The 26,808-nt window shown below is 39.9% G+C and overlaps 1 protein-coding gene across 2 annotated transcripts in view; it reads left to right on the top strand.

Moving 5' to 3' along the window:
- The window catches only part of LOC309500245 (uncharacterized protein), a 46,311-nt gene that overhangs the window by 11,059 nt on the left and 8,444 nt on the right, over window positions 1–26,808 (top strand). Inside the window, exons 2-3 of one of the 2 annotated variants that reach the window (XM_082171808.1) lie at window positions 19,722–21,027; window positions 25,994–26,275. In XM_082171808.1, the coding sequence (XP_082027934.1) occupies window positions 19,722–21,027; window positions 25,994–26,024 (1,337 nt within the window). In that variant the 3' untranslated portion in view covers window positions 26,025–26,275. Of the gene's footprint in view, window positions 1–19,721; window positions 21,028–25,993; window positions 26,276–26,808 lie in introns of those variants that run through there. The other variant, XM_082171807.1, reaches the window with a different exon arrangement.

The raw sequence follows: 26,808 nt of genomic DNA, 5'->3' as shown, positions 1-26,808 counted from the left end.
CCCAGAAACCTGACTGATCTAGAGAAGATCTGTGTGGAGGAGTGGGCCAAAATCCCTCCTACAGTGTGTGCAAACCTGGTGAAAAACTACAGGAAACGTTTGACCTCTGTAATTGCAAACAAAGGCTACTGTACCAAATATTAACATTGATTTTCTCAGGTGTTCAAATACTTATTTGCAGCTGTATCATACAAATAAATAGTTAAAAAATCATACATTGTGATTTCTGGGTTTTTTTTTTTTAGATGATGTCTCTCACAGTGGACATGCACCTACGATGACAATTTCAGACCCCTCCATGATTTCTAAGTGGGAGAACTTGCAAAATAGCAGGGTGTTCAAATACTTATTTTCCTCACTGTATATATAGTCTGGTATAGCCATGCTGGGCAACAATAGTAAAATTACCTGCTGATCACATGCTCTGTTAATAATAGCTTTGTATGACTGTATAATTAGTCAAAAAAAAAAAAATCTGTTAAATCTGAGTATGTTGCATAGAACTGAACTCTTTTTTTCCTCCCTTTTTTGTGTGTTGTGTAATTTAATTAGTGATTCTACGTTTAACTATTGATGATTACAAGTTTGGGGGAAATGCGATTAATTGCGATTAATCACAGCAAATTGTGCGATTAATTCGTAAATTTTTTTTCATCGATTCCCAGCCCTAAAAATTATATGTATACTTACTTGCTATTAAAGGAACACTCCACCGTTTTTTCATATTAAACTGTTATTCCCTTAACTAAGACGAGTTGATACATACCTCTCGTCTCGTGTATGTATATGTATATATATATATATACAGTACAGGCCAAAAGTTTGGACACACCTTCTCATTTAATGCGTTTCCTTTATTTTCATGACTATTTACATTGTAGATTCTCACTGAAGGCATCAAAACTATGAATGAACACGTGGAATTATGTACTTAACAAAAAAGTGTGAAATAACTGAAAACATGTCTTATATTCTAGTTTCTTCAAAGTAGCCACCCTTTGCTCTGATTACTGCTTTGCACACTCTTGGCATTCTCTTGATGAGCTTCAAGAGGTAGTCACCTGAAATGGTTTTCCAACAGTCTTGAAGGAGTTCCAAGAGATGCTTAGCACTTGTTGGCCCTTTTGCCTTCACTCTGCGGTCCAGCTCTCCCCAAACCATCTCGATTGGGTTCAGGTCCGGTGACTGTGGAGGCCAGGTCATCTGGCGCAGCACTCCATCACTCTCCTTCTTGGTCAAATAGCCTTTACACAGCCTGGAGGTGTGTTTGGGGTCATTGTCCTGTTGAAAAATAAATGATGGTCCAACTAAACACAAACCGAATGGGATGGCAAGTCGCTGCAGGATGCTGTGGTAGCCATGCTGGTTCAGTATGCCTTCAATTTTGAATAAATCCCCAACAGTGTCACCAGCAAAGCACCCCCACACCATCACACCTCCTCCTCCATGCTTCACGGTGGGAACCAGGCATGTAGAATCCATCCGTTCACCTTTTCTGCGTTGCACAAAGACACGGCGGTTGGAACCAAAGATCTCAAATTTGGACTCATCAGACCAAAGCACAGATTTCCACTGGTCTAATGCCCATTCCTTGTGTTTCTTGGCCCAAACAAATCTCTTCTGCTTGTTGCCTCTCCTTAGCAGTGGTTTCATAGCAGCTATTTGACCATGAAGGCCTGATTCGCGCAGTCTCCTCTTAACAGTTGTTCTAGAGATGTGTCTGCTGCTAGAACTCTGTGTGGCATTCATCTGGTCTCTAATCTGAGCTGCTGTTAACTTGCAATTTCTGAGGCTGGTGACTCGGATAAACTTATCCTCAGCAGCAGAGGTGACTGGTGCCATAATTATGGCAGTATTCTCTATTCTTTAATGTTAATATTACATTAGGTAATTGTGTCGTTGTTCAATTAAAATTGTAGTTCTCACTACAGAAATATTGGATATGTGCCTATAATTGTCACGGACTGGGTTGAAAGGAGCAAGGACTCAAGTGCAGAAAACAAGTGGGTATTTATTAACAAAATAAATAAAACAACACTACAAACAAAAACTCCCCGTGGGGGAAAACAGGACAGACATCGGCAGGAACAGGAAACACAAGGGAACTTAGACAGCGATCCAGCACAGGACTGTACACACAGGGAGACTAAATAGGAAGCAAACAAAAGAGGGTAACGAGAAAGGCAGGTGGGGCAAATTAATCAATAATCAGGTAACGAGATGGGAGGGGCTAGACAATTGACAGGAGAACACATGGCACAAAGAAAAACATGACAAGCCATGTGCTCACAACAAACCAGACTATACCCAAAGCATGACAGACCGGGAATGCCAGAGCTCTGTCACCAACCCAAGATGTAACCCAAACAGAAGTGACAGAACTCTGGCAATAATGTTCAATAACTGGAAGATTTACCAAAAATGACGGTGTGGACGGTTCAGAAGAGCTTTGCATACAAACAAAGTCTTGAGCTTCACATGAGTGTTCACACTGGAGAGAAGCCACATGCATGCGATCAATGTGGGAAGAGTTTCTTGCGATCATCTCTACTTAAGAAACACATGAGAGTTCACACTGGAGAAAAGCCGTTCACATGTGATCAATGCGGGAAGAGGTTTCCATACAGAGAAGGTCTTATTGTTTAAATGAGGAGACACACTGGAGAGAAGCTGTTCACTTGTAATTGCTGTGAAAAGAGATTCTCAAGCAAACAACAACTAGAGGTTCACATGAGAGTTAATACTGGAGAGAAACCGTTCACATGCACTCAGTGTGGGAAGAGTTTCACACACAGAGAAAATCTTAAAGTTCACATGAGGATCCACAATGGAGAAAGACCGTTCACATGTGATCAATGCGGGAAGAGTTTCACACAATTGGTACAACTTAAAGGGCACAGGAATATCCACACCGGAGAGAAGCCTTACACATGTAATCAGTGCGGGAAAACGTTTATCTGGGCATTAGCCCTGAAGACACACCTGACGGTTCATACGAAGGAGAAGCCACATTCATGTTCTGTGTGTGGAAAGAGTTTTTCACTGCTGCCATATTTACATAGACATGAGAAAATTCACACTGGTGTGAGAGATCATGTGTGCTTTGAGTATGGGAAGACTTTTACTTCAGTGGCCTTTTTAAAACTGCACCAGAGAATTCACACTGGAGAAAAACCTTACAAGTGTTCACACTGTGACAAGAGATTCAGTCAGCCATCAACTCTGAAGAAACATGAGATGATCCACAGTGGAGAGAAGCCGCACACGTGTGCTCAGTGTGGAAAGAGTTTCTCTGTTAAAGCTCAACTAAAGCTACACATGAGGATCCACACTGGAGAAAAACCTTAAGAGTGTTCACACTGTGACGAGATTCAGTGCGTCAACAACTCTGAAAAAACATGAGAGGATCCACAGCAGAGAGAAGCCGCACACGTGTGATCAGTGCGGGACGAGTTACACATGAAGATCCATACAGTGGAGAAACCACTTAAACACAGTCTGAGATCACGGTAAGTAGTTCATCTTTATGTGCTGAGCAACAAAGTAGTTTCCTTACAGCCACGGTGAGCGTTAGGACATTTTGTTGTTTTGATTGGTATCTGCTTGGAAAGATTTTCATTATTATAAGCATCTCATTATGAGGTGCAAGCAGGGCCCTAAAACTAACTTTTTGTCACACCTGCCAATGGCCGGTGACTTAAAAAATGTACATGCCAAATAATCTTTTACCAGCCATGACACAATAACAGGCAGTTATGACACTTTTTTAAAATTTCTTTTTATTCATAATCCTCTATTCCAATGTGACCAGATTTAATGCAAATGACTATTGAACTCATCAGTGATCTTGACTTTAGGCTTCACTTTTCATTTCACGTTTGTCTCTCATTTGAAATCTCACTTGATTTAATGTTTCTTTTAGATCTGATGGAAGTGAATGAGAAAGGAAAAACAGAAGCTAAAAATGCTGTCTGTAAATCCAAATCTGTAAATCAAGTCTGAAGATTCACATTAGAGATCACACTGGGAAGAAGCGGCTCAGGCTTTCGCTCTGAAATCACTTCTGCTTTTCATTCTGAATAAAGACCATTGCTGGAAGTCCTTTACTACAGAAGATGAACTGAAAAAGTGCCAGAATATTCACACTGAGAAAAAAAACAAAAAAACATTTCAAGGCTAAGTTCAGGGAGCCGAAGAAGAGGCCATAACACTTTTAAGAGAGACATGAATCGGACAATAATTTTTAACTAATTCTTCGTTTTTTTTTTTTTTTTTTCATCAGAACATCTAGTTTCTCTTCCACTTCTACTCTTCCATGCAAATGCAAGATATACATGTATCTTTGAAACTGGACGCTTTCCTTCTCTTCTTCTCTTGAGATGCTTTGGCTCAGTCAGTAAAGAGAGAGATCGGTCTCATTCGCTTTCACTTTTACTTAATGTTTGTATTTACTTCATGTAATTATTGATTAAACTCTACTCATTTTATCAGCATCTCATTGTTATTGTCCGTTTTTATTTTATGCTCATTCTGCTTGAATCAGGAATAATTTTAGTTCTACCAGAAAGACTCGGAAGATAAAGTGATGTAACAAAGCATATATTTATTGGCAGCCCGGCAAGCATTGTAAAGTTCTTTGGCGTAGGCCCCGTCCATAGCTCGTAATCCGAGGGTAGCGGATCTGCATCTCCTGCCTGGAGACGAAGGCAGGGGCGCAGCCGACCCCCCTAGAAGGTATGGACAGGACCATCCTGGTGGTGGTGGGGAGGATGGAGGTTGATGTCGCGTCGGCATCTGCGAACTCAAACATGAGTAAGTACCATCTTTTATACAGAAAGTATGAAGACGTGATTGGATAGAGATGAAGGTAATAAGTGACGTAGTGATTGAGTCTTCCTGGCAGAACTTAGCTAAAGCTTCCATTTCTACCAGAAAGACTCGGAAGATAAAGTGATGTAACAAAGCATATATTTATTGGCAGCCCGGCAAGCATTGTAAAGTTCTTTGGCGTAGGCCCCGTCCATAGCTCGTAATCCGAGGGTAGCGGATCTGCATCTCCTGCCTGGAGACGAAGGCAGGGGCGCAGCCGACCCCCAAAAGAAGGTGGATTAAGAACCACCGGGACGGGGCCAGCCTCCCCCCAAAAATTGATAGATGAAAAGCATACGCACCGGTCGTGAATCCTGATTTTCTGAAAGATAGAAAAGGAGTTAACATAGTCAGTATGATGAACGTAAGATGGATTTTATGTACCTATGTTTGATTATGTTTTTTATTTTTTATTTATTTTTTATGTTTTTTTTTTATAACCGAACCTAAACGGCCTTGTTAGACCACGCAGATATAGCCACGTTAGACCAGACATATACAGGCCTCGGTAGACCACACAGATATAGCCACGATAGGCCAGACGTACACAGGCCTCGGTAGACCGCACAGATATAGCCACGATAGGCCAGACGTACACAGGCCTCGGTAGACCGCACAGATATAGCCACGATAGGCCAGACATATACAGGCCTCGATAGACCACGCAGGTATAGCCGCATTAGACCAGACACATACAGGCCTCTGTAGACCACACAGATATAGCCACGATAGGCCAGACATATACGGGCCTCGATAGACCACACAGATATAGCCACGATAGGCCAGACATATACAGGCCTCGGTAGGCCACGCAGATATAGCCACGATAGGCCAGACATATACAGGCCTCGGTGGACCGCACAGATAATAGCCACGATAGGCCAGACGTACACGGCCTCGATAGACCACACAGATATAACGTTAGACCTAGCATAAAGGCCTTGATAGACCGCGCGGACGATACCATATGGCTGTAGCTATATATATATATATATATATATATATATATATATATATATATATATATATATATTTTTTTTTTTTTTTTTAGACATGGAGACGAGGCCACGCAAGGCCATTATCGTAACACCACCACCAGTATTGTATGAAATTTACCTGATTTGTTATTGGAGTGCTTGCTGGGCTTCGAGGATGGTTTTTGAATCAGGTCTGATGTATGATTCAAATGCTGAAGAAGACCATCTGCCCATGATCTTAATAGCTGACGTTGAGATTCCTCGTTCAGCTGCTGCGGTAGCTGCCCCGATCCTGAATGAATGACCGGTATAGAGGGAGGGGGATAGGCTGCAGCTTTTGATAACAGTGGTTAAGTGAGTTCTGAAACAAGCTTTGGAAAGGGGTGCTCCGTTCAGTAATATAAATAGCGGTGCGTATTTAGAAGTTCTAGGCCGGATTTTAAGAAATTTAACCATAGCTGTGAAGGGACAGAAATTATTATCGAGTTTTGACAGTGTTAAAGTGACGCCGGAACCTTGAGCATCAGTTTTAGAGTGCTTAAGAAATAGTGTGAAGAATTTAGGTCCAAAGCGTAGATCAGAAAAGGAAATGCCGCGGGCTGGATCGAATTTATTAGATTCTGAAGTAAATTCCCCTGGACGCATAAACCCATAAAAGGCAGATAGAAACACTGCCTCTAGAAGGATGTTAAGGTATGCAGAAAAAAGGCCATTGCGGACAGAAATGATTAGTCTATGCAATAAAGGCAGGGTAATTGGCAGGCGTTTGTCTGTTATTTTGTTGGAAGATTTAGCTAACCCCTTAAGCAGTAAACGAACGGATGGTTCAGAAAAAAGGCTTTGGAAATTAGGATTATAATATTTCGCGTAGAATTGGATGCCAGCGAGGAGTCTGCGAATAGAAGAGATTTTAAGATTGCGATTTTCAAAGTTAAAAACGAGAAAGGAGCAAACGGTCGAAATAAGAATAGGAAAAACGGAAATTTGGAAGGAGAAGCAAAACATAAGAAAAGCAGACCATGCAGACGTATAGGCTTTAAGTGTAGAGGGAGCGACGCCTTTAGAAATGTAATGTTTCACTGACGTAAGCAGGTCGTTTAGTTTAGTATCATGTCTGCTAAGGGAGGGAAGGTTGCAGGATCCGGGCTGGCTGATGGGCACAGCTGTCTGAAAGTCTGAAATCGAAATCGAGAGAGAGAATCAGCAATAACATTGCAGCGGCCGGGAATGTGTTCAGCTTTAATGATGAAATTAAAAACGACAGATTGCCAAATTAACCGTCTCAAAAAAGGCATGATCGTATTGCAAGATGATCTACCTTTATTAATGATGGCGACTGTGGCTTCGTTATCGCAGAGCATCGTGATACGTTTGCGTGACCACTATGGGCCCCAGATGACACTGGCAACGGCTATAGGATATAACTCGTAAAGCGCGGATGAAATGAAGTCGGATGCTGTTTTAGGAAAGTCGTTAGGCCATTTTTCTGCGAACCATTGTCCTTGAAAGAACCCCCCGAACCCGATGGAAGGGGCCGCGTCAGTGAATAATTGAAGTTGAAGCGATGATTCAAAATCGTCGTTGTAGAAGAAAGAAATGCCGTTCCAATCGTTAAGCAATCTTTTCCAGAATTTAATGTCAGACAAACAACCTTCGTCTAGTTGAATCTGATCGCTTAGTTTTTCTGCGGAATGGGCCAGAGTTAACAGACGTGAGATGAAAGCCCTGCCTTGCGGTATGATTCTCATGGCGAAATTTAGGTGTCCGAGTAGCGAAAGCAAATCGCGCTTTGATATGGAATGCAGGGAGGGAAAAGATTCCAAGAAAGACCTGATTCTTGAAAGTTTTTCGGGGGGAAGAGATGCTTGCATTAGATTTGAATCCAGAGTAATCCCTAGAAATTCTAATGAGGTAGAGGGTCCCGAAGTTTTTTCCGCAGAAAGAGGAATGCCGACGTCACTAAAGATAATTTTAAGAATGTCCAAAATTGAAGATTGCGGAGATGGAAAATCGATTAACAGAAAGTCATCGAGCAAATGGAGAACGAAAGGGAGCTTGCTGACATTCAGCAGGATCCAGCACATCGCTTCAGAAAGGCTATTAAAAATGTGAGGGCTACTTCTGCACCCGAAAGTTAGTCTTACGGCAAAATACAATTTGGAATTCCATTTAACGCCGAAGAGTGGCCAGTCAGAGGGGTGGATTGGCATGGTTTTAAAAGCATCAGTGATATCTGCTTTAGCTAGCCAAGCTCCTTGACCGGCTATCTTAATTAGATGGATGGCATTGTCGACCGAGGCGTAATGTAGAGAGAAAGGTGCTAAAGGTATGCATTCGTTTACACTCGCTGTGTAATCAGAATGAGGGGATGACATGTCGAAGATAAGACGTTTTTTACCGGAGTATTTCCGTGTTGCGACGCCGATGGAATTAATGCGAAAAGGCGAAAAAGGAGGGGAAGCAAAAGGGCCAATGATATAACCTTTATTTATCTCTTTCTCTAGCAGATTAGAAACCACTTCTGGTTCAGTAATAGCAGATTGCAAATTTTTTCCTATGAAAGAGGTGGTGAGATTGGAAAGGATGCCCACCCGAAACCCTTGAGACAGACCGGTGATTAGATAGTCGACAAAAGTCGGATCGGGGTGAGAAGAAAGGTAGCTAGAGAGTTTAGGAACATTAACTGGAGTAGAAGGGTGGCTTTTCAGAATTTTTTCCGAATTGGGGCTTTTCCTCGGATTGGAGGTTTGTACCGGCGTGGGCAGACCGATTTCGGGTGCGGATCCTTGCAGAAACTGCAGATGTGTTCATATTTACATTGAGAGAAAGAACAGACAGATTCATTAAAATTGTTACAAATAAAGGTGCCGTTGTGTTCTGAGATTAAGCGATTCTTTCTGTCATATGCAGGCCTTACGTGATCAGCACCTTGGACAGCGCGCGGTTCTTGGCTGGCGAGAGCTTTGGGGCAGAAAGACGCCGAGTGTCCATGAGCGCTACAAATGTTACAAGCCAGCGTTTTTGCGCCGCCAAAATGACGGACGAGCAGTTCGGTGTCAGTCACGGACCAATCCAGTCTGGAGTTAAAAAGCGAAATGAAGGAAGCTGATTTGGCGGAGAATGATTTATGGTACTCGTAGAATAATGTACCGCCGTAACGTTGATTGAAGTCTGCCATCATAGCTAAATACAAATCCAGCTCTTCCCTTCGATCTGGAAAAACCTGACACAGAACGTCTCTGAATATGCTGAAAGCGATAACGAATTCTGCGAATGTAAGATTCCGTTGTAATCTGGGATCGGAAGTTTTAAGCAAGACTGCCACGTCACCGCAGTCAACCACCTTCCTGTCAGCCGCAGGCGAAGGAAGCAAAAGTGAAGCAAGGTTTAAATCTTTACCTTGGATGATGTTTGTTCTGATGTGAGGAGACACCGTAGCAGCGGCTGGAGAAACAAAACGCCTACCGAATAGCTGGGCAGGGGCTGCTGTCGAAAGGTTAAATGATGAAGTTTCAGGTGGAGCGGAAACATCCTGAAATGGAGTTTGAGCAGGTTGAAGAAAAGTTGACGGGGCTGAAGAGGTAGAAGCGAAACTCGAAGGATCGCTTAATCCGCTGGCAGAAGGACGAAATTGGGGAGTTACTGCGAAGTTGATAGCCGGATTCGGATCATTGGAGATAGCAGTGGAGTGTTCGAACTTTGACATCCTCGATTCGAGCCCTTTGACAGTTCGAGAGAGGCTTTGGACCGCTTGGAGAAGTTGAGAGTTAAATCCGTCAGGCTCGGTGATATCCGGATGAACAGTTGCCCGAACGTGCGGCGTAATTCTTTTACCGGGATGAGGTGACGATGATTTGGCTGTTCTCTTTCTGCCGGCTTGCTTTGAATGGCCGGGCGCTGAAGGAGTCGCGATATTAGTGACGGACTCCGGTGGATTACCCAGAGTATTTTGGGCGAGAAGAAGAAGATCCTCTCTGGACAGACCTTGGCTGATGGGAATGCCGGCTGATTCCAGAGTACTGTACATGTCCTCCGTAGACCACGCTGCCCATAGCGAGTCACGGAATTGGAGGCGCGTGCTGCGCCGTGTTGGAAGAGGAGAGGGCGGAACAAACTCGTCATCAGAGTCTGAGTAGTCGCAGACGATTGGGGTATCGTTGGACATTGTTGGTTAGCAGTGAACGCAATCAATTGATGTCCCGTCGGCATCTGCGAACTCAAACATGAGTAAGTACCATCTTTTATACAGAAAGTATGAAGACGTGATTGGATAGAGATGAAGGTAATAAGTGACGTAGTGATTGAGTCTTCCTGGCAGAACTTAGCTAAAGCTTCCATTTCTGAAAGCCATGAAATATTATTTGCTTTTAGATCTCTCCATGTTGTTAATTTCTCATTAGAAAATTTATATAAATTATAATAAATTATATTTCACTGCACACATGACTGACATTGAATGAGATTGCTGTCTGTCTATATTATTAACAGTTTCACCCTTGATATCCAGTATCATATATACATTTCAAAGAGTTTGTTCTAGTCAGTTTGATGTTTTATTCACACCATGAGGCTTCATGAAGTCAGAACAATTACTATGAACTTTAAACAACACACAGTATTCACAAAATAATCTGAAATGATTTCTGTCTCCATCTCACCACTGCTTTACTCAACCAGCAGAAAGAGTGCAGCTGGAATACTGAGAAGTGGTGTGTAATCCTTATTTTTTGTCTGTGATTATGTTGATGTTTATAGACATTTTCATTGTCATTGTGAACAGTATTTGGCGATTTTTTTTTATCATCTATCATTGCAAACCTCTATGAGCCACAAATCACAAGATGGCAGTGATGTCATACAACTCTTACCGGATACCGTGCCAGAAAAGAAAATTAGATGAACTTGGCCAAAAACTAAAAACAAACATGAGTTTGAGTTAATTGTATTAATATAACACTATCATTGTGTTGAGCTAATAGGCTGATACTTTTTAACCCTCTGGGGACCAAAAACGCGCCCGCGCGTTTTGCTCGTTTTTTTTTTTTAGCAATGAAAATAAACACTAAATGCTCTGTTAATTTTGATCTTTCATTTTCGTGTAATACATCAATCGATCCTGTTCAGTTTCTATTTTTTTTCTGTATACTCACAATAAAAATAAAGTGTTTTGCTTTTTGACAAATAAAGAAAAATTAACATGATGCGATTTCTGCCTTCTCTCTGTCAGTAAACTCCCATTTGAAACGCGTTCGCAAATGATCTATAACTCCGCGAAAATTCAGTCAAACAGGCAAACAGACCCACAGGCATAAAGCTTGAGATCGCATCTGTTAAATGAAGTAACTTATATAAAAAACAAATATTCTCAGCTTCTGTAATCTGTATAAAAAGAGAGCGACTCCAGTCGAGCTCATTACGAGCTAATTCACAGTAATGTGACCACTCCCCGGAGAGCGCGTGCTATTCAAACGCAAATTCTGAGAACTATTGAAGATCTGTGAAACGCCCACATCAGCTGTAAACAAAGCGCGTCGCGATCGAGTGAGGCATAATATAGCCTACCTTATGGAGAAAAGATTCCTCAGAACAGTGCTGATGAGGAGCAATATCTCCTGATATGAGGAGCAGATCCCGCTGAGGAGTGAGGTAGGCTGTTTTCTTTTCTCAAGTGTGGAATAACGTTATGGAATAACGTTAGTGTAGGCCTATGCAAACCGCAAAAAGATGAATCGCATTTCTATAATATGACTCGCCTTTCTGTGAGATGAATGAAGGGTACATATTTGTAAAGACTGTTTAGCCTAAATATAAATCGCGCGTCTGTGTGTGAAAGAATAAACTGCTTTGCTATAGCCTACTGAGATGAGTAAAAATCGACTGGAATATGTTGAAATAAAATGTATTTGTATAAGCAACGTATTAAACTGCAAATTAGCATTTATATGCCCTAATATTTCATAAAAACAACGTTACAGTCAGTCACTTGTTGACTAGATTTGGGTACAGTTTTTAGGCTACTGTAGAATATACTGCCACATCAAATAAGCTTTTGTTTAGCAATTTCTGCTCATATCTAACGTTATATATATATATATATATATATATATATATATATATATATATATATATATTTGTCAAAAATAAAGTCATAGACTAAGATGTTAGATGTTCCAATGTTGGCTATATTCAAACTAATGAATACATATGATAAAATGTAGGCCTATAATCTTTTTTCTTTTTCTTTTTTATAAAGAAAGAGTACACTTGAAATATTGTTGAAATTGTAATTATTGTTGTAATTGTAACATTTTTAATAAAATAGCAAAACATATTTACAAGAGAGATGTAAGCGAAATCTTAAATGGTCAATATAAGTCTTCTTCTAAATACATCTTCTGTCCTTGCATTGTGGCTCAGTCAGTGTCACACCTGAAAGAATGGCTCATTAGGCAGAGTCATTATGCAGAGTGGGTGTAAACTACTCCTCCCCCTCGCATATTGGCTTTCCAAGCAAAACCTGTTTTACACCATTTAAATCAATGTATTTTTTTTTGTGAACGATAAAGCAAGACTATTTTCACACAAGGGACAACATCCATTAGTCAAAAGTCTTGTGGACACATATTTAATATGTGTTTTGTGGTCTTAATTCAGCAACTTTCATTTTATTTTTTTCCAATAACCACGCATAAACATTATTCTCTTAAAAATACAAACATCTACATACAAGTTGCTCGCATATTATGGTAGCCCTGTTTGTGCTATATAGAGTGAATTTACACCTTTGCCATTAACATGTTTATAAATAACTGAAAAAAGCACAAATGTCAAGGCATGTCAGAACATCTCAAGGGCCCAAAAAACACCTTGGTCCCCAGAGGGTTAAAGGTCCCATTGCATGAAATTTCACTTTGAGTTTTTTTAACCTTAATATGAGTTTCCTTATTTTAGTAGCCTGCCTATAGTCCCCCAGTGGCTAGACATTTTGATGGGTGTAAACCAAGCCCTGGGTATTTTTGAGAAAATGAAAGCTCAGACGGGCGAATCTAGAAATCTTCCCCTTATGTCGTCATAAGGGGAAAGGTCACCTCCCCTTTCTCTTCTTTGCCTGCAAAAAGAATTTGGCCCGCCCATGAGAGAATGAGCTGCGCAAGTGCGATATGGTTTTAACTCGAGAGACATCATGGCTTGCAAACGAGCGAAACATGGCAGTTGCTCAGTGTTTGGACGTACAAATGAACACAAAGGTATTTTTTTAGTTCGTTCATCCAATCCTCTGCAGAACCAGTGGGTTATGTGAATGTCTGATGTGTAATTGTTCAAGTTCAGACAGATAATCTTTCTCTCAAAGTTGTTCAATACTGTTTATGCATCAGTAAATCAAGCCAGTGACTAAACGATCAACTTCACATCTTACTTAAACTGTGATTTTAATATACTGAAAGCGATCAAAGAACAATCTCTTTCCAATCTCCCAAGCTGCCAATCACACAGCGCGAGTTTATCTGGACACTTGCCAAAACTCGTAATGAAATCAATTACGCTGTTACGCGCTGCACAACAAAGCTCTTACTGTACTTATCTCATGTTTGCGTTGGTGAAATCATTAGTGAGAGAGCAGAAACTGCGTTGCAATGATAAGATCTTAATTCACGCCATCAACAGGCTGCCATCTGCTCAATGCTCATCACTGCAACCTTTTATGTGAAGGGAATAGATCTAAATACTTTAAAAACTTCTCACGATTTGTTAATCCCGACAGCTCTAATAGTAAAAACATATAATAGCTGTATGAGTAAAAGTATTCGAGAGAGTTCCACTTGTAATACTAGATATTTCATATGCAAGCATGTCAGCCAATCACAGCAGTGGGCGTTTACACTGAAGTCTCACAGCAGCCAATCACAGTAGTGGGTGTTTACACTGAAGTCTTACAGCAGCCAATCACAGCAGTGGGTGTTTACACTGAAGTCTCACAGCAGACATGCCCCTTCAAACAGCGTTCAAATCAGAGGCTAAAATCAGGCTAGGAAATATGCCTTTTATTTCTAAATTATAACAAGTTTTGATCTAAAAAACATACTAACAATATAAGGGCACCCCAGGAAACATTATAAAATAATAAAATAATCCATGCAATGGGACCTTTAATTATTTCATGAAAATAAAATTTATAATCAACTAATTAATATGTATTTAAGCCACAAAGGTGAGGTGACCAAGATCGCATGTATTTTCTTTAGCATATATACTGTACTTCATGGCATTAAACAAACAAAATAGAACCTAACCATCAGCAGAATGTGGCAAAAGAAGAAAACACAAGTTGCTATTTCTTCGTCAAAATAGAAACAGATTCTTTTAAGATTACGTTATGTACGCTTGCCACTTCCACTGCTTCCTTTTGCAGGACCATGAGATCTGACATCTGCCTCCTCTGCTCAGTGACGTACTGCTCAATCCCCTCGGGTGCTTCAGACTTGCACCTTCTCTTTTTGCCATGTTCTGCTGATGGCTTAGGTTGTAAAGATGAAGGTTGTGAAGATGATGGTCCTTGGCCAACTGGATCTGATGAAGATCCTGAGTGGAAAAAAAGTTTAAACTTGGTGGCCTCAAAACGGTAATGATCAAGGCAGTAAACATCACTTTCCTCCGACAAATACATTTTGCGGTTCTGCATCTACTGTAAATTAGAGTCATGTGCCAACAAAGCTACTTTAAACATCCAGTTAACCCAGATTCTAATTACCTGAGCCACACAATAGACATCCTTCAAATAAAGCTGTTAGCAACACGTATATGACAACATTGGAGGTACTTTGTATCCAACATGGATGCTAATGTTTTTTTGACATCACTGTGTGATTGAATTAAAATGTACTAATAAGATCCAATAATGTATACGATTTTTATAAAAGCATGAATATAACATTTCCTGATTAAACTGCACTCAACTCATCTGATGTGCTAATTAATGTTGATGTGGCCCTAACCAGCAAAAGATGACACGATCAGGACCGGCTCCACACTGGGATCATCAGCCAGGAGGTCCTCCATTGATGAGAAAAAGACCCAGCTGCAGGCACCACTCCCAGTCGTCTTCTTACTGTCCACTATTGTTTTGTATCTAATAATAGAAACCCAGAAATAGCAAATGTATGTTTGCTATATATAACTATCTATAACACATATTTAAACAGATAAGTCAGTGGTGCAGGAGCCGGAGGCAAATACTGGGGTGCAGGAGCCGGAGGCAAATACTGGGGTGCAGGAGCCGGAGGCAAATACTGTGTTGCAGGAGCCGGATGCAAATTCTGTGGTGCTGGAGGCAAATTCTGGGGTGCAGGAGCCAGAGGCAAATACTGTGGTGCAGGAGCTGGAGGCAAATTCTGTGGTGCAGGAGCCAGAGGCAAATACTGTGGTGCAGGAGCCAGAGGCAAATACTGTGGTGCAGGAGCCGGAGGCAAATATTGTGGTGCAGGAGCCGGAGGCAAATACTGTGGTGCAGGAGCCGGAGGCAAATACTGTGGTGCAGGAGCCGGAGGCAAATACTGTGGTGCAGGAACCGGAGGCAAATTCTGTGGTGCAGGAGACGGAGGCAAATACTGTGGTGCAGGAGCCGGAGGCAAATTCTGTGGTGCAGGAGCCGGAGGCAAATTCTGTGGTGCAGGAGCCGGAGGCAAATTCAGTGGTGCAGGAGCCGGAGGCAAATACTGTGGTGCAGAGGTGCAGGAGCCAGAGGCAAATACTGTGGTGCAGAGGTGCAGGAGCCAGAGGCAAATACTGTGGTGCAGGAGCTGGAGGCAAATACTGTGGTGCAGGACCCGGAGGCAAATTCTGAGGTGCAGGAGCCGGAGGCAAATACTGTGTTGCAGGAGCCGGAGGCAAATTCTGTGGTGCTGGAGGCAAATTCTGGGGTGCAGGAGCCGGAGGCAAATACTGTGTTGCAGGAGTCGGAGGCAAATTCTGTGGTGCTGGAGGCAAATTCTGGGGTGCAGGAGCCGGAGGCAAATTCTGTGGTGCAAATACTGTGTTGCAGGAGCCGGAGGCAAATTCTGTGGTGCAGGAGCCGGAGGCAAATTCTGTGGTGCAGGAGCCGGAGGCAAATTCTGTGGTGCAGGAGCCGGAGGCAAATACTGTGGTGCAGGAACCGGAGGCAAATTCTGTGGTGCAGGAGCCGGAGGCAAATACTGTGGTGCAGGAGCCGGAGGCAAATACTGTGGTGCAGGAGCCGGATGCAAATACTGTGGTGCAGGAGCCAGAGGCAAATTCTGGGGTGCAGGAGCCGGAGGCAAATACTGTGGTGCAGGAGCTGGAGGCAAATTCTGGGGTGCAGGAGCCAGAGGCAAATACTGTGGTGCAGGAGCTGGAGGCAAATTCTGGGGTGCAAGAGCCAGAGGCAAATACTGTGGTGCAGGAGCTGGAGGCAAATTCAGTTCTGTATTTGCCCCCAAGTCTGTCAAGCACAGTTGGAAGTCCAGACCAGTTAGGTCAGTTCCTGTGTGCAGTAGTGCTTCCAATCAAGTTCCCATTTCTCCCATCCCACCCTCTGTGTTTCATGGTTATGGTTCCCCTAAGCCGACACCTCCTTGGTCAGCCTTGAACTTTTTGCCTGGTTCAAGGAGTTCAGTGAAGTTGGCAATTCACATATTCGAACTTCCCGGATCAATAACTCATAAAACACAAATTACAGTTATTTACAATCATAGTAACATAGACAATGAGCTACAACCTAAATTTCCTAAAAATGAGCTTTATAATATAAATTGATCTCTATGAGCAGGCGGTTGAGAGAGTCTGAAGGCACCGTCTGCAAAGTGCAATATAACCCAAAAAACATTCAACATTTCAATATTACACACTAGAGTGTCTACGTCACCTGGCTTCTTCAGTTGGCTGCTGTTGTGGTTTCAATCTTTTTTCCAGAAATATTAGAATTTATTTCACAAACAAAGCCGAACAGGTCCTGCAGAAAGGCGCTCCAGCTCAGTGACAGCTTCTCACATATATACCTACACCCCTTCCAAAAATGGTAATACATTCTATAGATATTTTGAGAAATATTTTGTACCATGTGAAATTACTGAAATAGATTTCTCTGTTGCATTAACATTCTGGCCGTTCAGGCTTTCAAAGTCAAACCCAAAGGAAATAATAGTGTACAAATATATAGCTTAATTACTTATTTTCGAAATAATAAAATCTTCAACAGTGCGCGCCCGTGATGCTTTGGAGTCCGATCGCGCCGTCTCTTCCATCACTGAGTTTCAGCTTCAAGTCTTCTGAGGTGAGGAGAGTAGTTCACAGTATTTCTCATATATTTACACAACCATCACACACACTTTATACAGTTTGATTAAGTGACAGGCTCATTTCTGTATTGTTTTCATCGATCACAGCGATACTTGTGCGTCTTTTCTGGCATCTTCCTTCTGAAATTTTTGAAAACATTTAGTGCAGCAGCAGCGAGCATGAGGAGAATATGTTGAGTTCATTCAGACCTGAGCGATTTTGTTCGCTTGTGTGATTGTCTCTGTGTTTGTGTGAGAACTGTTACTGACTGTCAAGTCAAAGTTTGAGATCTGTGAGGGGAATTGATGGGAATCGATCCCAAGTGTTGCTGTTGCCATTTTCATGTTTACCTTTATTTCTTTGTCAACATTTATCTTTGGAAGATTACTGTATGAGTAAAGAACAAGGGAAATTTCAAATCTATACATCCATGGGAATATAGATAAATATTAATGAAGTTGGACACCGGAAACGTTACATTTTAGGCTATATTGTGAGAAATAACAGTATTGTCTTTCAATAGAGCAGTTTATAGGCTTTTATCATCTATCCTGACTCAAATAATGTGTTTCTAACAGCAAACACTCATAATAAAGTGAGATGATCTGCTGATGATCCTGAATGGCTTGTTGAATGAGTGTTGATAGTCTGAGGCTCATCAATATTAACAGATCTGCTAAAAACACTCTTTATTTCATGACAATAGTTCCCGTTTTCACCTCATTTATTATGCTGATGTCTTTAGATCTCCTGTAAATTGACACTTAAAGCTCATTTCATTGGTGTCAACAGACTGAGGGTATTTGCAGTGTTGGGGTAGTTACTCAAGAAAAGTAATTGGTTACTAGTTACTAGTTACTTCTGTAAATTGTAATGAGATTACTTTACTAGTTACTGCATTTGAAAAGTAACTTCACTACTTTCGTTTCCCCTAACTAACTTTCTGCGCAGCAATAATAACCGACACACTTCAGACAATGTCTTTTAAATGCTTTAGTCTCGGCCGGGAGAGAACTCGACCAGTTCTCAGAGAATCTCCCCCAAGATGAAGCTTTAATCACGGCTGGAGGATCTCAGACAAATTTCAGAGAGAATCCCACCAGTAAACAGGAATACAACAGTTTTTATAGAATAGGAGCATACGACAATTCACCATGACGTCACAACAGTAATAGACGTTCTTCCGGGTGGCAAAAGCCGAAGCGTTCCTATGGCAATGCTAGTAAATTGCTTGGAAGGGAGACCAACTGTCGACAGTAAAAATGTAATAAAAATAAAAAAAATAATAAAAGATAATGCATTTTTTTTATCATAATAACAACAGTGTTTAATGATATAAGTAAAAAATATAATAAATATGTAATATAGTAGGCCTACACATAATTAGCAAAATACTCTCTATAGCTCTTTTTTCTAGCCAAAATAACGTGCTATATAGCCTATCATGGTCATTAAATTGCTTTCCTGAGGTAAATGTAATGTGACAATTGTTCTCCAGCTGTTATATTGACCTTTGCGCAGTTGAAAAACACTGATTGGTCGATATTATATATGAGGAATATACATTCCGGTAAGTTGCGTGAGAAAATGGATGTGTGGCGTGAGAGCGTGTGAAAAGTGACAATTGCGTGAGTCTCACGGTGAATGCGTGAGAGTGGCAGTGACTGGCAATGAGTCTCTTCATCAAAAGAGACAAGTTTACTAATATTAGTCTCGAATTACCTTGGCGGAAGATAAATGCTCTGCTGTGATTTTGTAGATGGACCGTTTAAAATACACAAAGCAGAGTTGAAGGGCAAGCAGGGTTGGCAGCAGAAATGTAAACGTTGGATGAATCATATAATTTAGGGGATCGTTAAGATTTCTTACTTTTGACTACATGACGTCCACTCGCTATAACCTCCTCACCCACAGGAAATCGATGAAACCCCTACACCTTTTGCTGTATATCTGGCAGCGCAACCCCAAACACAACACGTTTTCATCATCGTTTCAACTTTGACCAACAACAATGTTTTTAACTATGTAACTGTTGCAGTCGTCGGCTGGATCTCTTCAGTTAAGTCAGTGCAAGCCGCTCGCGTTCTGCCACCCGGAAGTTACTCGGTAACTTGCCTATTGTTTACAAACATTCTGAAAAGGCCTATAGGGAAAATGACATGATGCATTACATAATTTCCCTACAATTTGATTGGTTCTCCATATGCAAACCCTCTTGTTTCTAGGTAAAAGCAAACTGTTTTTGTGATTACTTCATAATCACAAGTTTTGAAACCTAGACATCTGTCTAGTTTCATTTTTCCATTTATTGATCAAACATATTTAATAGTTCTCACTACAGAAACATGGGATTCGTGCCTACAATATATTTTTTTAAATAATTAGAAGATAAGTGTACCTCATCCATGGAAAGTTTAAGGGACGTATACTCAATTTATTAAAATACTTAAATTATTGTAATATTTCATAGCAGCTGTCTTTTACATCTGGGATCATTTTATCTCTATTCACTCCATATTTCTCTCTTTGAATTATTTTAATTGTTTAGAAAATTTGAAAATGAGAGTTTTTCTTTCATTTCAGACCTGATGGAAGAGAGCGAGGAGAGTGAAGAACTAATGGAAGTGAAGAAGGAGAGTGAAGAACTGAGTGAAGTGAAGAAGGAGAGTGAAGAACTGAGTGAAGTGAAGGAGGAGAGAGAAGAACTGAGAGAAGTGAAGAAGGAGAGTGAAGAACTGAGTGAAGTGAAGAAGGAGAGTGAAGAACTGAGTGAAGTGAAGAAGGAGAGTGAAGAACTGAGTGAAGATGAGGAGGAGAGTGAAGAACTGAGTGAAGTGGAGGAGGAGAGCGAAGAACTGAGTGAAGTGAAGGAGGAGAGAGAAGAACTGAGTGAAGAGAAGGAGGAGAGCGAAGAACTGAGTGAAGTGGAGGAGGAGAGCGAAGAACTGAGTGAAGTGGAGGAGGAGAGCGAAGAACTGAGTGAAGTGGAGGAGGAGAGTGAAGAACTGAGTGAAGTGAAGGAAGAACATAATGTCAAACCTGGAGAAAAACCTTTGAGTCGCTCAAAGACCAAAAATACATTTTTAAAGAAAAGAAGAGCCAAGAAATCTTTCACCTGCACTCAGTGTGGAAAGAGTTTATCAAGCAATTTTAGTCTTCAGATTCACATGAGAGTTCATACTGGAGAAAAGCCGTTCTCCTGCACTCAGTGTGGATGGAGTTTCACATGCAAACAATCTCTTAAGATTCACATGAGAATTCATACAGGAGAGAAGCCACATGTATGCCATCAATGTGGGAATAGTTTTTTGCGATCATCATCCCTAAAGCAACACATGAGGATCCACACCGGAGTGAAGCCGTTCACATGTGATCAGTGTGGAAAAACATTTCTTAGTGCATCAAACCAGAAGACACACCTGACAATTCATACGAAGGAGAAGCCACATTCATGCTCTGAGTGTGGAAAGAGTTTTTCAGTGCTGCTATATTTAAGAAGACATCAGAAAAGACACACTGGTGTGAGAGAGTACGTGTGCTTTGAGTGTGAGAAGACTTTTACTTCAGCGAACAGTTTGAAACGGCACCAGAGAATTCACACTGGAGAAAAACCTTACAAGTGTTCACACTGTGACAAGAGATTCAGTCAGTCAATACATGTGAAAACACATGAGAGGATCCACACTGGAGAAAAACCTTACATGTGTCTACACTGTGACAAGAGATTCAGTCAGTCAAGAAGTCTGAAAATACATGAGATGAACCACACTGGAGAGAATCTGCACAAGTGTGATCAGTGTGGAAAAAGTTTCTCTGTTAAAACGCAACTGGAGCGACACATGAAGATCCATGCAGTGGAGAAACCACATCATCACAGTCAGAGATCACGGTAAGTAGTTCATCTTTATTTGCTGAGAAACAAAAGCTGCTTTTCCACCTTCAGAAAAGGTTCCAGTTGTGTTTCCACTTGAGCTTGGTACGGCACAGCACAATTATAAACCGTTCTCGGCCCTGAACTCTCAGCACACTTGGCTAACTGTGCCGAACTGTGATGGTAGTGTGTGTGTAGTGACATCGCCACTCAGGATTGGTCACTTGTCTGTTGCCTGGTTACCAGTGTCTCTGTAGCTGGCTAAGCGACGTAAAAGCAATTTGAGCGATGTAAACACAAACTTAAAATTAATAGAAATTACATGGTTTCTGTGCTCACCAACCATGTTATTTTTCAGATGTGTTTTGTCCATAGAATTGTTTTTCACTGCTGTAAATTGACATGATTGAGCATACACAATTAATCTATAATTAGCTTGGTTGTTGATTATTTTCATGATAGATTTCATCAATAAGGTCTAGCAGCCCTAGTTAAAGTTTGTTTTGATCATCAAACACAATTTAAGAAAATCAAACATCATGACACTGCAGAACTAAGATTCACATCGTTTCAGGTCAAGAATATGAAATACATTCAATTCATTATTTTGACATTTAACTTTCCTGATTTTGTACTTTTATATTAAAAGCCTAAAAAGCAGGTGAACTTGGGAAGTCTGAAAGCCTTTTTACACTGAACACAAATGTTTTGTTCAAGCTGATTTTGAATAAAGCAATGTTTTTTTTGTTCAGATAATATTTCTACTATTTGCTTTGCCCTTCAAAGACATGTGCTGACCAGATGTAAACTCTTAGCTGCTACACATTTAAGAGCATTTGGTGGCACTAGTGAAACTAGCATTAAATATTGGAAGTACTTTAAATAAAATATTAGCATTTCATGTACATGTTGAACTACACACTAGAAAACACTGGATTAAAAACAACCCATTTTGGGTTGTTTATTGGCCAAAATATGCTGTGACTGACTCCATAACCTGTAATGAACCATAAACAATCAGTGTACAGTTCTGAGAACACATTTTAACTTTCTAAACATTTATATTCTGTATTCAATTCAAATTTTCAATTCAAATTTATTTTTATAGCGCTTTTCACAATACACAGTTTCAAAGCAGCTTTACAGAAAGTGCTTCTCCAAAAATTACATAGAAAAATAAAGTTAGTTAATCATGTATTAATTTAGGGCATAACATCGCTGGCGTTGAGTCGTCTCTTCACAGGCGTCTAGCGTCCCGAGATGACAACAGAAAAACAGATGGGAAATAATTAGCATAGCTGCTGTTCACAATATTAATGCATTTGATCCGATTTAACTGTAGTATAAAAGGTAAACATGTGAATGCTTGGCTAAAGAGATGCATATTTAATCTAGTTTTAAACTGGGAGAGTGAGTCTGAGCCTCGAACAATAGCAGGAAGGACTATTCCAGAGTTTAGGAGCTAAATGTGAAAATGCCCTCCCTCCTTTAGTGGACTTAGATATCCTAGGAATGACCAGAAGCCTTGAATTTAGTGATCTTAAAGAGCGCGATGGTTTATAGGGCGATAGAAGATCCATTAAATACCCTGGAGCTAAACCATTTAGGGCTTTATAGGTCAATAGTAATACTTTGTAATTGATACGGAACTTAATAGGTAACCAGTGTAGAGATGATAAAATTGGTGTTATATGATCATATTTTCTTGACCTAGTAAGTCAAGTCAAGTCAAGTATATTTGTATAGTGCTTTTCACAATACAGATTGTATCAAAGCAGCTTCACAGTATTAAATTAAAATAATACAAAAGGTTTGTTTCTAGTGGAATTTATTGATTGATAAAATTTAATTAAATATTCTGTTGTAAAGTTTTTCTTGTTCGAAGCAGAGACCAGTGAGACGGGATCGCGTTCAACAGAAGTTATTCTTTATTGAGAACTCCACTTTACGCGGCTGTAGAAACTTCCAACATAATCTAACTCAAACATTATACATTTACAGTTATATACCTTCCAAGGGGGAGGGACTTTTGGAGGTGGAGACAAATTCAAACAAAGCATGTAAATGATTATACAGGTTAAGGTAACACCCTAGACTGTGAGGGTCTGGCCAATCCTAATTCAATCAGCATAAGGCTCCAAGAGCCATTTGGGTCCGAAAGCCATTTGCAGAACAAAAGGTGAGATTCTCAGTGAAAGTCATTCAACCTAACTATTCAACGTCTGGGCTCCGAAAGGTGAGAATCAAGTGATCTGACTCATTTAAAACACAATAGAGAAAACAGGTCTGGCAGGAATGGAGACTCTTGCTGGAGACTCAATAATCACCTGAAATCAGTCTACTAAATTTTATCAGTTTAGATACTATTGCAGTGGAAAAACTAAATTAAACATTTAATAAAAATGTAATCCAACAATTCCCAAAATATCCCCAACTGAGCAAGCCAAAGGCAACAGTGGGAAGGAACCGAAAAACTCCATCAAGAACTCTAGCAGCTGCATTTTGGACTAACTGTAGCTTGTTTATTGAGGATGCAGGACAACCAGCTAATAAAGCATTACAGTTATCTAGTCTCGAGGTCATGAATGCATGAACTAACTTTTCTGTATCAGAAACAGATAGCATGTTACGTAGCTTAGCAATGTTTCTAAGGTGGAAAAAGGCTGTTCTTGTAACATATGAAATATGATTTTCGAAAGACAAGTTGCAGTCTAGTATAACACCCAGGTCTTTTACTGTAGTGGATAAAGTAACAGGACATCCTTCTAAATTAAAGTTGTATTGCAAGAGGTTTTGTGGGCAGTTTTTTGGACCAATAAGTAATACCTTCGTTTTATCTGAATTTAATAGCAGAAAATTACACGTCATCCAGTATTTTTTATCTTTAACACACTCTGTCAATTTAGATAATTTAGCGTTTTCATCTGGTCGTGAAGAAATATATAATTGAGTGGCATCAGCATAACAGTGGAAACTAATTCCATGTTTTCTTATAATATTACCAAGTGGCAACATATGTGACCTGATCCAGCAAAATGAGTCACAGTGACCCAAATTTCAAAATTGAGATTTTGGTATTAATGGAAAGAGGAGACCATAAGCTTTCAAATGATATCCTAGTCAAAGTCATACCTTGAATGGTTGTAAAGATATACACATTTTGAATTATGGTCGTCTGTCCTCTTTTTCCAATTGAAAACCTGAGAAAATCACTTTTAAAGTTTTTTGCCCGTTTTTTGTTGATATCTTTCAAAATCCATTGCATTTAAAGGGATAAACTATTTATTGTACAGCTTAATTTGACCAAAGACATTAATATAGTACATAAGCACAAGTACTTCAAACAAATTAAACCTGTGACCTGTTTTCTGAGTAACATTAAGAATATCTCTATAGATTGTTGCAACACCGCCGCCAACATCAGACGGGGCTCATGCTTATAACAGTATCCTGGTGGAGTAGACTCATTAAGACTGAAATAATCATTTGGTTTAAGCCAGGTTTCAGTAAGGCAAAGTACATCGAAACAGCAAGCATGATCTGAGCCTAACCCTAACCCACCTGAGCGATTTTGTGTTTGTTTGTGTGATTGTCTCGATGTTTGGAGTGAAAAATGTTACTGATTGTCAAGTCAAAGTTTGAGATCTGTGAGGGGAATTGATAGGAATCGATCCCAAGTGTTGCTGTTGCCATTTTCATGTTTATTTCTTTGTCGACATTTATCTTTGGAAGATTACATTTACTTATTAAAACTGACTTTATATTTCCCCTGTATGAGTAACGAACGAGGGAACTTTCAAATCTATACATCCATGGGAATATAGATACATTTTAATGAAGTTTAACACCGGAAACGTTACATTTTCTTTTATTTTTAAGAGTATTATGATCATTGTCAGTTTCTGTACATACAAATCTGTAACATGTTAATGATTGAATTGCTTTATTGCAATTAATAGTTATTATAAAGTCAAACTAGTTTTAAATTAACATATTATAGTGTTGTAGTTATTTGCCTGTAGAGGTTCACAAAGATAGGTTATTTATTTAATTATTTTGTTCTATTATTGATGGTTTATCCATGTTAGGCTATATTGTGAGGAATAACAGTAATGTCTTTCAATAGGGCAGTTTTACAGGCTTTTATCATATATCCTGACTCAGATAATGTGTTTCTAACAGCAAACACTCAGAATAAAGTGAGATGATCTGCTGATGATCCTGAATGGCTTGTTGAATGAGTGTTGATAGTCTGAGGCTCATCAATATTAACAGATCTGCTGAAAACACTCTTTATTTCATGACAATAGTTCCTGTTTTCTCCTCATTTATTATGCTGATGTCTTCAGATCTCCTGTAAACTGACACGTATAGCTTGTTTCATTGGTGTCAACAGACTGATGGTATTTGATGGTTATTATATGTTGCCTATGTTTATTTCTGTGGTGGTAGAAATTGTATATGTTCTATGTGTTTACATTTTCTTATATTCCTAGAAACTTAGAAAACATGATGGTAATAAAATGCACTGGATTGCATGTGAAGTCCCATGATTCTCTGCTACATGGATATAACAGTGAACTGTTATTAACCCTTATGATTGTATGTATGTGTATGAATTTTGTATACATGCAAATAAATGTGTAAGTAATGTATGACCGAGACAGAGGGTCTCCACTCAAAGGTAGCATGTGATAAATTATGTAACAATGTGTAAGTTATAACTGAGAGATATCTTCATTTATCCTAGAAAAATAACCTTGTGGGAGTCAGGACAATAATGAAGGAAAGATGCCCTCCTCTCGTGGTCATTTGATACATGTTTGTCTCTCATTCAGTAATAGAAAATTGCTTGCCACCACTGTTTATGCTTTCAACTGTTTTTCTTACCATTATTTATATTTGGGAAAATTGACATTATTATATTCTGTAGTCCATGAACATAAAACAAACTCAATAACTTAAATATTTTTGATTTTGGCAGATCAACTCACACTACAATTCATCATCAGTGAAGCTCCTCCCACTGTAATTCATCATCAGTGAAGCTCCTCCCACAGCGGTCACATCATCAGTGAAGCTCCTCCTACAGCAATTCTCCAATAAATGCTGTAAATTCCCATCAGCTACAAGTGAAGACGAGCATCAGAGCATCAGGAAGAGCTGAAATCTGCAAAGACTGAGTTTATTAAAGAGGACAGTGAGAACATGAGTGATCCAGAACCCTGCAGAATGAAACACACTGAAGATCCTGAAGAACAAAGAGGTTGGTGTTTATTCTTCATTCATTCATGATGCTGAAGAACATTCATGTCAGAAACATTCAAGCACTTCATCACATTTAGATAAACAGTTAAACTGTGAAATAGCTGCAAAAGTTTCTGGATTTTTTTTAACAAATGGTCAGTAAAAGGTTTCATTTTGATTGTCAACATCAGGTCAAACTAAGTTTAAATATTTTAACAGTTTTATTTTACATTTATTTTATATATGGTTTACAATTTGTAACAATGTTACTAGAATTTTGACCTGAATTTTGTGCGTATTTTTTACAAATCATGCATACTGTGGTAGATTTATTCCCTATTTCGCACCTGACCTAAGTCTACCTGGGTCTTGTCTTCAATCGACGTCCCCAAACTTCTTCAGTCGACGTTAGTTTCTATGGGTCCCGACTACAGTTGACGTCCCCTATCTCTAACTTGTTCCCCTAACTAACTTTCTGCGCAGCAATAATAACCGACACACTTCGGACAATGTATTTTAAATGCTTTAATCACGGCCGGGAGAGTACTCGAC

Source organism: Leuciscus leuciscus, assembly GCF_965113295.1.
Source record: "Leuciscus leuciscus genome assembly, chromosome: 1".
Classification (NCBI taxonomy): Eukaryota; Metazoa; Chordata; class Actinopteri; order Cypriniformes; family Leuciscidae; genus Leuciscus; species Leuciscus leuciscus.
The sequence above is the reverse complement of the archived record's forward strand: the minus strand, read 5'-3'. Positions and strand labels throughout refer to the sequence as shown.